We start from the raw sequence: 13,779 nt of genomic DNA on the forward strand, positions 1-13,779 counted from the left end.
TGTGACCGACAAACTTCAGACCTGTCAGTGAGTTAGGGGGATTTTTACACCAACACTTGAAGACTTCCCTTGGTGGAATGAGTGGATAAGAATGATTTCTTTCAACAGCCAACTGAAGCAGATCTTGGGGAGCACTTAGAGCTTAGTCAGACATTGAAGAGTCCAAAGTCATCTACTGCACCTAGAGGATTGCCAGTCCCTGACTTTTTTCTTGCCACTGAACTTTGAACTTAGAGAGAATGAGGCTGATGATTTTGTGCAATTCTTCCTCATTTAAATGCAGTTCACCCATGTGTTAAGACATTTCTTCAAGGTCATTGGTTCTCATCCAATTGAAGGACAAGCAATAGAGGACAACATGATGAGATAGAGGATCAATATTACAAAAGCAGGAGTAGTTAGAAAATGGAATCAGAAACTGGGAGAACAGAGTTGCTATCTTGGATCTGCCACTGAGAGGCTATGTTTTCTTTAGTTAATTATTTAACCTTTCTTGGCCTCAGCTCCCTCAACTGGAAAATGAAGGAGTTGGATGATATGTTCTCTAAAGATCCCAACCAGCTCAAATTATCTAGTAATCAGATTTCCCTTAAAAACCTTATTTGGCTTAAAGACACTTTAAAAACTAATTTTTCCTCCAGTGAGTTTCCCAGTAAGAATGGTACAGTAGTCTCAATTCACTTCTAAACACAATCTCTTAGCCCTTTAGGAGCAGCTCAAAGTGGGCTAGACAGCCAGTCCATTAACAAGGACTAGCTCCCCACCCCCACTCCTTTCTTCCCAGCCTAAAAGCCTTGGCTTAGGCTTTAGGTTTTTCTTTTGGGTGAATTTGGGATGGAAGAGCACCCTTTTTCCTTTGGTTGTAGATGATAACCTTTCTTAAAACAAGCTGCATTGCTATTCAAAGAAGCATGATGGCTTTGGTCCTAATCACATTTGGCAGGTTTAATTCCAGAGCCATGATGAAAGGGAAAGTTGGGAGCAGTGTTGTTCAGGATTCATTTGTCCCTTTTCTCACTCTTTAGGGGGACCTCTTGTTCTTAAGTAGGGTCCCATATTAAAGGAAAGGCAGGATGGTAAGGTGAAAAAGGTACTTTGCTACCTTTAGATTTGGAGCACTTGGGTTCAAATTCCTGTAAGATTTCAAGGATTTTCCTGAGCCTTCCTGGCCTTCAGTTCCTTCATCTGTAAAATGGAGTCAGACTAACAACTTTAGATCTAAAAATCAAAGCTGTAAAGATTTCCTTATAGATACAACCTTAAAGAGAGAATCTTGGATCCATAAAGCATGAATTCATTCATTCATTCATTCATTTTGGAGATGAATCCTTTCATCTTACAAAGGAGTAAAATGAGGCAGGGTTTGCTCCAGCACATTAGATTCTTATAGTCCCTATCATAGGTCTTAAAAGCTACAAATAACCTTAGGCAATGTGTAATTTTAAAGATAAGCTTATATTTATTAATTGACCAGATATTGACCAGTCAGGAGATACAAAGACAAAAGAGAAATAGCCTCTGCATCCAAATATTCTATCAGGGGAGATATATGGATTTTTGTCATTATTGTTCATTTGTTTTCAGGCATGTTCAACTCTTTGTGACCACAATTGGGGTTTTCTCGACAAAGATGCTGGAGTGGTTTGCCATTTTCTTCTCTAGCTCATTTTTTCTATATCTGACCACTGGACCCAGATGGTTCTGGAGGGAAAGTGAGGCAGGTGACCTTGCAGCCCTCCCTCACTTAAATCCTATTCAGTTACATGTCAGGCATCACTTGCCTGATGTCATGGTCATCTTAGAGAACAAAGGATAAACAACAATAGATGAGGAAACTGAGGTAAACAGTGTGAAGTGACTTGTTCAGAATCATGTAGCTAGAAAGTGTCTGAGGCTGGATTCAAACTCAAGAAAATGAGTTTTTCTGACCCCCGTCTCATGCTTTATGCACTGCACCACTTATCTTCTCAGAGACAACCCAGAAACTAGGTATATAAATAATATACATGGATATACAAAATAGATAGAAAGTGAAAATGAGACTGCCTCTGGTTGTCTAGAGATGGCTAGGGGACATCATGGTACACAGAACACTAAGTCTGGAGTCAAGAGACCTGAATTTAAATACACCTTCAGACACTATCTGTCTAATCCTGGGTGAGTCATTTAATTGCTGTTTGACTCAGTTTCCTCATCTGTGAACTGGAAATAAAAATTGTATCTACCTCCCAGGAGTGTTGTTGAGAACCAAATGAGATATTTGTTTAAAAAAAAAAAAGAGCCTAGGTCAGTATTTCCTTTCTTCCTTTCTTCCTCAATGGAGGCAAAGTGCCCAATTCTTTTACATCTATGCCAGTAAAAACCTGAAGTCTGCACCAGACTAAATAATCAAGAAATACAATTTTTAAAATGAGCGTGACTTATTCTATTTCTGTACTGCTTTCAAAGTGAGTCAGTAGACAATGCAGTTCCAGTGTAGACAATCCATAGCCTCTCAATTTGACCATAGAAAGGCCAGAGTCCTATATCTATAGCTACACAGAGCTTCTGTCCAGAGGCAATAAAGGCTGAGAGATTCAAAGAAAAATCATCAAAGAGATTGTCAGGGGCATTTAGCCTGGGGAATAGCAAAAACAAGTGTAGGTAGAAAAGGGTGGAGAGAGACAGCTAAATGTGATGAGACCTCTAGAACCCTGTCTTGAGATAGTAGAGAGGGCCTTGTAATAGCTAATGCTTTGAAGCTCAGAGATCCTGGTGTAGGTGATGGCCCAATCCTAGGAAGAGGAGGTCATTGAAGAAATCAATAGCCTAAGGTAAAACCAAGGATAGCCCAAAATCTCAGGGAGGTGTGAAACTTGTCCCTGGCATGAAGTCCCATTTCAGGAATTACAGCTGAAGAGTTAAATAAACTAAAGAGTTCTATGACCAGAATAAAAAAAATATTGCAAGTCTTGGGAACCCCTAAAAGAAAGGTAAAGAGTCTTTATGATGACAGTAAATTCTATAGCAATTATAACTATAAGCAGAGACTGAAAGAAAAAGATGGATTTTCTATATAAAAAAGAAGAAATGAAGCTAGAGATAGAAAATAAAATAAGTACTTGTGATAGAAGAGATGCCATGATGGCTATTCTTTGTTTGGGAGCCTACAGCCATTGTTAATCCCAACTCTGTTCTGTCTGTTGTTCTTCCTCTCTTCCTTTACCTCTTTCTCTTTGGACTAAAAGCCTAAAAAATACAAATGTCTAATTGTTTTCTGAGTTAACTGGCCTTAATCATGATACATTTGTATATGTTGTGCTAATTTTTTTTTCTGTCAACTAGAACTCTTGAAAACTGGGTGATGAAGTTATCTTCCCCCCTGCCTCATATGGACTTTTTGGAGTTGTTGTTTAATCATTTTCAGTGGAATTCTGCTCTTCATGACCCCTTTTGGTATTTTCTTGAGAAAGATATTCGAGAGGTTTGCCATTTATTTCTCCAACTCATTTTACATATGAGGAAACGGTGGCAAAGAAGATTAAATTACTTTTCCAGGGTCATACATATAGTATCTGAAGCCAGCTTTGAATTCATATCTTCCTGATTCCTGTTCCACCTAGTTGCCCAAAATGGGCATTTAAATATGAACAGTTAAGTGCAATTCCATCACCCTGTAATTCTAACTTCTGTATCATAGACTCTATTACATGGCAATGATGACATTTTATGGTTTCTATATGGTTAAAGTTGGGAAACCAAATGTCTGTTTTTCCTGTTTTTTAATTGCTTATCCTCTAATTGTGATATACAGAAAGAACATTGGCCTTGGAGTCTTGAGAACCTAGATTCAAATCTGTCTTTGTTACTTACTAACAGATTTTGGAGAAGCCATTTAACTTCAACTTTAATTTCCCAATCCATAAAATTAGGAGACTAGACTAGATGGTTTCTGAGATCCCCTCTAGTCCTAGACTTATGATCCTAAGTCCCTCAACTTCCTTAGGCCCCAGTTTTCTCCTCTATAAAATGAATGTATTATACTAGATGGCCTTTGAACTCCCTTCTAAAATCAAATCTATGATTTTATGAAGAAACTAAAATTCTCCCTTTTCTAGATGGATGAGCATCACCATATGATTATATTCCCATAGCCAATCTCTTTTAGATGTCTCCCTCAACCAATATTCTTTTAGATTTCTTTTCTCACAGGCCTGTTTCCTTTTCTTGGCTTTGAGTTGGTATATCTTGGTCCCTTTATTCCTTCTTGATGAAGTAAGCAAGGCATGGTACTTTGAAGTATATCTACAGTCAGTTCTCACCATTTGATTCTTTAGCTTTCATGATTTCAAGCATTTACATGATTTTATTAGTAACCACAATTTCACTTTCATTTGGCAATAGTGCACAGTACTGGCTATTCATAGTAGGGAAAAAAATGAGTTAGGATATGTGAAAGTTTGTGGAGCTACTGTTATCCTACTAGAACTTTATTGGTCTTGTTCACCCTTTCTTTGTGGAGAGCTTCTTTGTGCATTTATTTCATATTTTCATTGTTTGCCTTTAAAACTCAAGTTTTATGTTGCAATTATTCCCTCAAAACATAGTGCAAGCCCTTCAGGCTCTATGTCCAAGTGTGCAAAGTCAGCAATGTGGCTTAGTAAGAAAATAAAGGTGTCAATTGAACTTCATGCCAGAATATGTGCAGCCACTATCAACCTAATCAACCAGTTGGCTACAAACATCCAGGCTGCCTTTCCATCATCAATTTCAGCTTCAAGGTTAAACATCTATTCGCCTTTGCTGTACTACCAAATTCAGAGACCATTAAGGATTTCAAATAGTGAGATGTCACTGACAAATTATTTCAAGCTGGTACATCCCTCATGATCTCCAATTCCATTCACCAACTGTGAAAGACAGGGTGTCGGAGGTGATGTTGAGATGTCTCAACATCACCTCTGACACCTCATCAGTTTCAGCATCATCTGATGGCAGTAATTAAAGTCATAGCAATCTCTCTTTTGGTTTTCAGAGGATGGGCAAGATAGAGAGATTCATAGCAATATAGTGTAACAGTACAATGCCCTCACATTGCCATGTAACATAGTGGGAGGTAAGATTTAAGTTAAAAATATTTTAGTTTTAAGAATTTTATTTGTTGAACAGTATTTGTGGTACTATTTATTTTATGTTATGAGAAGTAAATATCATCTGAAATTAAATGTTTATTTTAATTGAGATGTTAGCACAAAAATTACAGAATTCAAGGGAATTACTGTCAGGAAAAATGTTTTGCATGTTACCAATTTTATTTTGTATACTGCAATTTATGGATGATTTCATGGTTACTATGTTGGGGAAAGTGTATGTTATCAAAATTGATACTTTGTTACAAAATTATTATATGCAAAAATTAATTTTTGACAGTTTCTAGCAAAAGATTATAGGTTTTTTTGGTGGTCTTAAGAACCTAATCCCTTGTTTCCCATAGATTCACTTTATCAACACTTGCATTTTTTTTCATGACATTTTCTAGGAATGTTAACCTCAGGAAATTGAGGAGTGACAACTTGTGATCAACATAATGTTTCAAATAGAATGGGTTTGGAGAACACATTTTTTCCCTATAAAGAGCCAGTTAGCTACAAGATCTGATAAATGCATAAGCTAAGGAAGAGAGGAATATGGAGATCATATCACCAATTAAGCCCTTACAAGCCTGGGTAAAAGTGCCCACAATGCCTTGGACCTAGTGTTGGGAAGTGTGAGGGAAAGAGGAAAGTGATGTATCAAGAGATGAAAGCCACACAGGAAGCTAAAAGCAGAGAAGGAATGAGGAACTAAATCTTTTCATTCTCTAGCCATTGCTTTTATCCCAAGGTTATACAACCTCCCAGTATCCTACCTTATTGCTTCTACTGGGATAGTTATAGGTTCACAAAGTCCTCTATCAAGAACTTAAAGTGACCTTAAAGGTCAGTCTGAACCGCTCCTTTTATAGATGAGAAGACTGAGGACAAGAGAAGTAAAGTATGACAATGCCCAAGATCCCACAGTCAGAATGAAATGTTATTTCATCTAGACTCTGAATCTGGCTTCCTAAGTGAAAAGTAAGCACTCCACATGTGTGTGATTCTCTTCTGAGAGTATATGCTTGTTTTGGTGCCTCTAACTGGGCGAAGATTAGAACAAAATAAAATCCAGAACCTCGATCAGCCAAACAAAAGGGGAAACCCCACCCAGGCAGGCAAATCAAGAAGAAAACCATAAATGTTCTTTTCCCTTTCTGGATTTCCTCCCTTTGCCCACAAAATCCTCTGCCAGCAAAGTAACTCCTACTCCCATTCTGTGAACAAGAGATTCTTTTATACCCAGATTAGAGGTAAACCGAGATCAAAGCTGACTTACTAACCTTTCCAGTAGACATTGTGGGGTCATAGATTAAAGTATGGATCATATCTGAGAAGTCGACAGCCCTTCATTTTACAGATGAACCTAAAAACAGTAAAAAAAAAAAAATAAAGTATTAGAGGTGAGATTAGACTTCAATCTTTTTTATTTAAAAAAATCATAGTGCTTTGCCCTGTACTTCAATGCCTCAGTAAGAAGGTGTAGCAGCTAGATAGTACAGTGGATAGAATTCCAGGTCTATTGTTTGGAAGACTTATCTTCATAAATTGAAATTTGACTTCAGATACTTCAGATACTAGTGTGTGACTCTAGGCAAGTCACTTAAGTCTGTTTGTCTCAGTTTCCTCATCTGTAAAATGACCTGGAGAAGAAAATAGCAAATTATTCCAGTATCTTGGCAAGAAAACTCCAGATGGGGTCATGAAGATTTGGACATGACTGAAAATAACAATAACAATTCTAATTGGACCTCCTTGTATGCTTAAATTGATAGAAGAAAGGGTAGAAAACTGTCTTCTAGTATTTAGAGAACTGTCATGTGGAAGAAGGAATAGATTGTTTTGACTCCAGAAAATAGAATTACAAATAATGGGTAAAAGTTGCAAAGAGGCAAGTTTAGACAATATAATAAAAATATTCCTAAAATTAGAACTATTCAAAAAAAGAATGAGATGTCTTAGGTGGTAATAGATTCTCCCTCACTAGAGATCTTCATTAATTCAATGTGCATTTATTAAGCTCCTAATACATGCTAAATTCTGGTGATATAGAAAGAACAAGTCCCTGCCCTCAAGGAATATCAATGAAATAAACATATACATGTACTTAAAAATACCAGGAAGAACTAGTTCTTGCAGCTAAGGAATCAGGCAAAGGCTGATAGGAGATGACACTTGAGCTAAACTCTGACAGAAAATAAGGATTCTAAGAGGTTAGGAAATAAAACCCAAGAGATCAAGTATTATAGGATGGAGTCTAATGGAGAATGACTTCCAAGATCAAAAATTATTGTAGAGGTAATAGGAAACCATTGGAACCTAGTAATACATGAAGGCTAGAGAATCATTTATCAGGTATATTATAGAGGAGTTCCTTTTTTAATGGAAAGGATGCTATGATCCCATCCAATCCTTAAATTCTGGGATTCTTTGATCATTCTTCATCCTGCACCCACCTTCCTCTTTCTGACTTGGTCCCTTGGATTTTGGCATTACTTCTGGACTGTGTTCATTTAAATCCCAATTTCTATCTGACCTAAACTAGTCACTTAATTTCTCATTAGAATAGGCAACTCTTACTACTAATTCCTATCTTTTTCTTCTAATACGGTTAATAATAGTAACCAGGTGTTGGCTTACAGTTTTCAAGAGCTTATTAAAACTTCCCAATATCTTCATGAGTTAAATTGTAAAAATATTTTTATCCTTAACTTAGCACAGTCTCTGTCCCATAGTAGACAATAAATGTTTATTGAATTAATTGAATTGAATTTCTCTAATTTGAGTCTGAATTCAGGTTGAAGCCTACTTTTTAAACTTTATCTCTTTTTTGTCTATATTTTCTTTTGAAACATGTTTAATATGGAAATTGTATGATTACACATTATGGTTTATATCAAATTGCTTGCCTTCTCAAGAAGAGAGAAAGGTAGGAAGGAGAGAATTTGAAAATCAAAATTTAAAAAATAAATGTTAAAATGTTTTGTTTGTATTTAATTGAGAAATAAAATAAAAGTTGAAAGTAAGGGGGAAAACAATTTATATCCATTTGAAAGCTGACAAAATGGAGGATCTTGAATGTCTGCTTCTTCTGAATAGTTCATTCAATGTTATCTAAAATTCTTACCCAATAGTCACTATGCAGGATCACATACCCCTTACGGTATATTCTCCCTTTTGTATTCCCCTTTATGGAGACTACTACCCCACACTAAAGCTGTTTCTTGAACTAAAATAGACTCTGAACCCCACTCTAGTATGAACATGGAGTTTTTAAAGTTGAAGTTAGAATCCAAGTGCTAAAGCTTAGCTCTGCCTATAAAAATTCATTTAGGAGCAAACTATTGTACATCCCAATTAGATCATTATTCTTAATTGTAGTATTTGCACATAGAGTTTTTTAAAATATATATAATGAGTTGGAAGAGGGGAAAAGATTCTCTAGATAGAAGTCTGGGTTAATGCAAGAATTTAAAATAGATTCTTTTCCTTTTTAATCCCTGAGTAATTTCTTGGCTGCTTTCAAATGGAAAGTGTCAGGCACTCTGTTTGAAGCCCTAAGGAAATATGTTCCTACACAGTGAGGAGTTTTGGAAAAAAGACAAAAGATATTTCCCTTCCTTCTACTTGCGTTCATATCTCAGGATAGCTGAAACTTGTAGAGCGAATGTAAAATTCTACTGGCTATATAGTGGATTGATTTAATAGGAAACATGTATTTTTAGGTAAATTAAAGGTTATTAAGTATTGCCTTGATGAGATACATATATATATATATATATATATATATATATATATAATAGTTACATCAGAGTTCTATCTGGAATGTACAGACTTAATCAAAGGGTCTGTAAACTTGGAAGGGAAGAAAATAGATATTTCAATGTAACCAATTTCTTTTGTCATTCTATGAATTTTATGTGTTTAAAAATATGAGAAGGGGTCTAGCCTTCACCAGATTGCCAAAATAGTCCACAACACACACACACAAAGATGGCACTATCTGGGATTAAATTTAGTGGTGGTGACTTTCAAAGGGGTCAAGGTAGGGGGTAGTGAGAGACAAGCCAAAAATATGTCTTAGGGACCTTTTGTTTTGAAGAAAAGACTTCAACAATCCTTAAAGGATCCCCAGCTAGGGAAGAAAACCACTGGGGATATTTTCTCTTGATGGGTGAGACAAGCTAACCCTCCAACAAAATGAAATCAATGCTTGACTGTTGGAAGTGACCTGACCTTTCTACTACCCAGCTGGGTCCCGGACCAATAACACTCAAGCTACATGCAGATGATGGAAAGGCTTGCTCCTCATACCTCCCTAGAAGGAAATGTATGTGTATGCCTCTGACAGACCCCTCATTCTCTCCTGGTTGGTGGGCCAATTATAAGCACAGACTAGGTTCTATTAACTTCAATCAGAACCCACAATCCTATCTGCTTTTTGTTTTTCTCACTGTGACAGATATTCCCTTAATATTTAGCAGGCAGCTAAGTGGTGAAAGTGCATTCAACTCTAGGCCAGGAGTCAGAAAGATCTGAATTCAGATCCCCTTTTTTGGGGGGTAGTAACATTAGTAAATGCTATATAAATGTTGGCCATTATTATCTCCAATGAAATCTTCCAGACTTTCTGTGGTCCATTTCTTTCTTCCTCCCTTCCTTCCTTCCCTCCTCCTTCCCTCCTTCCCTTCCTTCTCTCTCTCTCTCTCTCTCTCTCTCTCTCTCTCTCTCTCTCTCTCTCTCTCTCTCTCTGTCTCTCTCTCTCTCTGTCTCTCTTTTCTCTCTCTCTCTGTCTCTCTCTTTTCTCTCTCTTCTCTCTCTCTTGTTTCTCTCTCTCTTTCTCTCTCTGTTTCTCTCTCTTCTCTCTCTCTTCTCTCTCTCTCTTCTCTTTCTCTCTTTTATCTCTCTCTTTTTTCTCTCTCTCTTTTCTCTCTCTCTCTCTTTCTCTCTGTTTCTCTCTCTTCTCTCTCTTCTCTCTCTCTCTTTTCTCTCTCTCTCTTTCTCTTTCTCTGTTTCTCTCTCTCTCCTTTTTCTTCCTTCTTTCCTTTCTCCTTTTTTCTCTTTCCTTTCTTTCTCACATTGCAGAGGAGAAATGTAAGTCTCTGAGAAATTATGTGACTTGTCTATGGTCATGTAACTAATAAGTCTTAGATGCAGAATTTAAACCCATGTCTCTTTTTTGCCGCATAAAATACTATATCTACATTTGTAATGAAAGCTTTTTAGTCTTTGCAACCAAGACTCTCATAGCAAAAAAAAAAAAAAAAAAAAAAAAAAAAAAAAAAAAAAAAAAAAAAGGTTTTTGGAGGAGACTTAGTTACATCTTGGTTTATTGTCCCACTCCTCCCTACAACTCTGGGAAAAAATCTTTACTTTGCATTCACATTAAATAGTACCAATTCCTCACTAGCACACATATAGTTTGGAAAAACAAAACAGAAGACTTTGAATGGACAACCATGAATCCCAGAGACTTTATAATGCAAATTCTCACAGTTTCAATAAGGATTTGAATGACTGAAGCACCCCCATGAGTTTTAGGTTCGTTTACTGTTCTGGGAGAAAACTTTCCACTTTTACTTTTTCCCAGAGGGTGACTCTACATATTGCTCTCTGCTGTCCTCTGCTGGTAATCCCTTAACATCACTTACCTGGTCCACTATACCATCTGTGTAACTTGGTTTGGGGGATCTGGGTTTCTTTGGAAAAGGGAGTGAAAAAAATCACTCTGACAGTTCTCTATTGTTTTGCATAATATTGTAGAATCATATATCTCAAGATAAAAGGGAGTTCAGAGATTATCTAGCTCAACTCTCATTTTTTAGAGAGGAGGAAACTATCTCAGACTAAATTATTTGCCCAAGGTCATAACATATAATAATACTATTATAATAATATTTACATAGAAAGTTTATAGAATACTTTGTCATTTCATTTCATACTCATAATAGGTAGGTGCTATTTATTACGCCCATTTCACAGATAAAAATTATATTTCTTGACCAAATCAAGCTAGTAAGTTTCTGAGGCTGTATTTGAACCTAAGTCTTCCTGATCCTACCACAACACAAGATTTAGTCAAGAAAATTCACTCTTTCCATCCCATGAGAGGAGGATGCCTTACAGATCCTTTGTTTTGGGGCAGCTAGGTGGCGCAGTGGATAGAGCACCAGCCTGAGTTCAGGAGGACCCGAGTTCAAATCTAGTTTCATACACTTAACACTGTGACCTAGCTGTGTGACCCTGGGCAAGTCACTTAACCCCAGCCTCAGGGAAGGAGAAAAAAAAAAGATCCTTTGTTTTTTTGAGTTATAGCTCTTTCTCTGGAGTTTCTCTGCCCCACTGGGATAGTAACAGAGCAACAGAGCCTTCAAAACCCCTTATCCCCAGGCCTAACAGTCCCTTAGAAGTTTTCCCTGGGCCAGCTTCTGAGTTTGCTTCAGAAGAATCCCTGATCTGATCTTCATGTTCAGCAAGATGACTGATAGCTTTGTTGCCCTTTCACCTCTGACACCAGAGATAGATGTTTTTCACTCAACATTTGCATAGAAGCATACAAAGCATGCACTTTGTCTCATCTGTGTAAGCATACTTGGCTCTAATTATTCAAATAAAAAAAATGCCATTAACATTTTTGGCTACTTAGGTACCTACTACATAGTCAGAGAGCCATTCCTCAAGCTGCTTTTCTTTAAAAAAAGGTCACCAATTCCTTTCATGTTTTCTTGGGTCCTGTGAGGAAAAAACAAAATTCTGCTAAGGACATTTAAACTGATCAGTAATAAAAAATGATTGTGAGATGAAAGTAGTTGATCAATATTTAGAAGAAAAGTCAATTCAATATAAAGATAGAAAATGAGTTAGAAGTAAGGGTAGAGTGTTTGCACTGGAATCCTGGACTTACCATCGATGTCTGCATGATTTTAGACAAGTCTTCTCCTAAGATCATAGATTTAGAAGTAAAAAGGATCCAAGAAGCATTTGAATCCATCCCCTTTATTTTATAGACGAAGTAACTATGACCCAGGGAGGTAATTCTCCCAATGTCATGCAGGAAGTTGAGACAGATCTTATCTCAGATGCCAAACCTGAATCTTCTCCATCTTCTACTTTTGCCCCCTGTTTCTTCATCTTAAGAGGCAACATAGCGCAATATTTAGGCTACTAGATAGGACGTAATATTCTTTAGACCTGGACTTGGATTCTATTTTCAACATTTACTACTCATGAGTCTAGTCAAGTGAATTAGGCAATTTCCCCTGATATCAGGGTTTGTTTTTTTTTTTTCATCCATAAAGTAGGGGCAATATTTTGAATGATTATCATGAGGCTGAAATGAGCTATTATACATAAAGGTTTTTGTAGATCTTAAAGCATAATACAAATGTGAATTATCAACTGTAAATTTATGGGGCTGGAGTAGCTGACTTATAAGGTGAGAACATTCAGTTTTAGAACTAACATCTAGTGACTTTTGTTTCTGAGTTATGGCATCCCCTTGGAAGGACCACTTGCCCAAATGTATTAGAGCCAACACCAACCAGCTAGAGAGTGGGTTGTTAAATTTTTAGTGTCAACTAGAAATAGAACTGTTAAATTTTCCATGTGAACATTTACCCTTGAAATCAGCAAAGCTACAAATTAGAGCTTGATTTATTGTTTTATCGATTATCTACACTTAAGTGTTAATAATTCAAAGTAAACTTAAAAGTTTGACATGTGCATTTTTTTTCAGAAAAATGATCATTAAACATTTACCAGCAGAACCCTGATTTCCATTCTCTGTCTATATATCTTAATCTACGGAGAAATTTCAGAGTTTATCTTTATAAAGACTTTCCACTCAGTGGTATTCTGAAATCCAGAAGTTCAGTAATTATATTTTAATCCCTGAAATACTAAATAAATCTATTCTGGAGTATTATAATTATGGTGTCTTCCAGAAGTCCCAAGCACATCCAATCTGTTAAGCAGACTTAACATTCACACCTACAAGTCTTGACAAGAAGAATAAAATGTATGAAATTTAAATTCCTGCTCTTCTTGGTATTTGATTATAGGATCATAAACTTAGAGATGGAAAAGAATTTAGGCCACCTAGTCTAACCCACTTATTTCACAAAGAAACCTGAGCCTCCTTAAAAGTGAAATTACCTTTCCCAATGTTCTACTGTTAGGAGGCAGAAGAGATAGGATTTGAACTCAGGGTCTCTGACTCCAAATTCTGTGCTCTTTCCTCTGACTTCATGGAGACTTAGATTTACTTCCTGTTAATTTTCAGTTTTTGATTAATATAGCCACTTATCCATTTGAAATTATAGGCAATGGGGGAAGGGAGGGATAAAACTTTGGCCTTGTGGGTGGTATTCCTGCTGCTCTCTGGCAGCTTGTGATTGATCCCAGAGATCTCCATCTTCTGGCATGTACTCCCCTTCTTGCTCCCTAGGGATGAAGAACAAGTTGTTTGGCTCTGTTTCCAGGTACCATCTGTGGCTGTTTGGGGTTTGTATAAACTCAAACAGCCTGTCACACACACCTCATGGGGTTGGAGATTGAGAAAGGTAAAGGAGCTGTTAACATTGGAGCTGTTTATATCCTGGCTTTTCTCATGATGGGAGTTTGAAGATGTCTGAAATGAAAAGGGGTGTAGTGGGGTGGAGGGGACTTT

The 13,779-nt window shown here is 36.8% G+C and overlaps 1 protein-coding gene and 1 long non-coding RNA gene across 3 annotated transcripts in view; one reads left to right on the forward strand and one right to left on the reverse strand.

The window, feature by feature from the left end:
* The window catches only part of SCML4 (Scm polycomb group protein like 4), a 185,835-nt gene that overhangs the window by 131,023 nt on the left and 41,033 nt on the right, over positions 1-13,779 (forward strand). Inside the window, exons 7-8 of the mRNA XM_074310158.1 lie at positions 2,460-2,473; positions 5,984-6,007. Of these exons, the coding sequence (XP_074166259.1) occupies positions 2,460-2,473; positions 5,984-6,007 (38 nt within the window). The remainder of the gene's footprint in view (positions 1-2,459; positions 2,474-5,983; positions 6,008-13,779) is intronic.
* The window catches only part of LOC141566101 (uncharacterized), a 39,747-nt gene that overhangs the window by 12,504 nt on the left and 13,464 nt on the right, over positions 1-13,779 (reverse strand). For both annotated transcript variants that reach the window (XR_012489233.1, XR_012489232.1), the window contains 2 exons: positions 11,766-11,843; positions 6,395-6,477 (listed from right to left, as the gene is read on the reverse strand). This is a non-coding gene — a long non-coding RNA (uncharacterized LOC141566101). The remainder of the gene's footprint in view (positions 1-6,394; positions 6,478-11,765; positions 11,844-13,779) is intronic.

This window comes from Sminthopsis crassicaudata, chromosome 4, assembly GCF_048593235.1.
Source record: "Sminthopsis crassicaudata isolate SCR6 chromosome 4, ASM4859323v1, whole genome shotgun sequence".
Classification (NCBI taxonomy): Eukaryota; Metazoa; Chordata; class Mammalia; order Dasyuromorphia; family Dasyuridae; genus Sminthopsis; species Sminthopsis crassicaudata.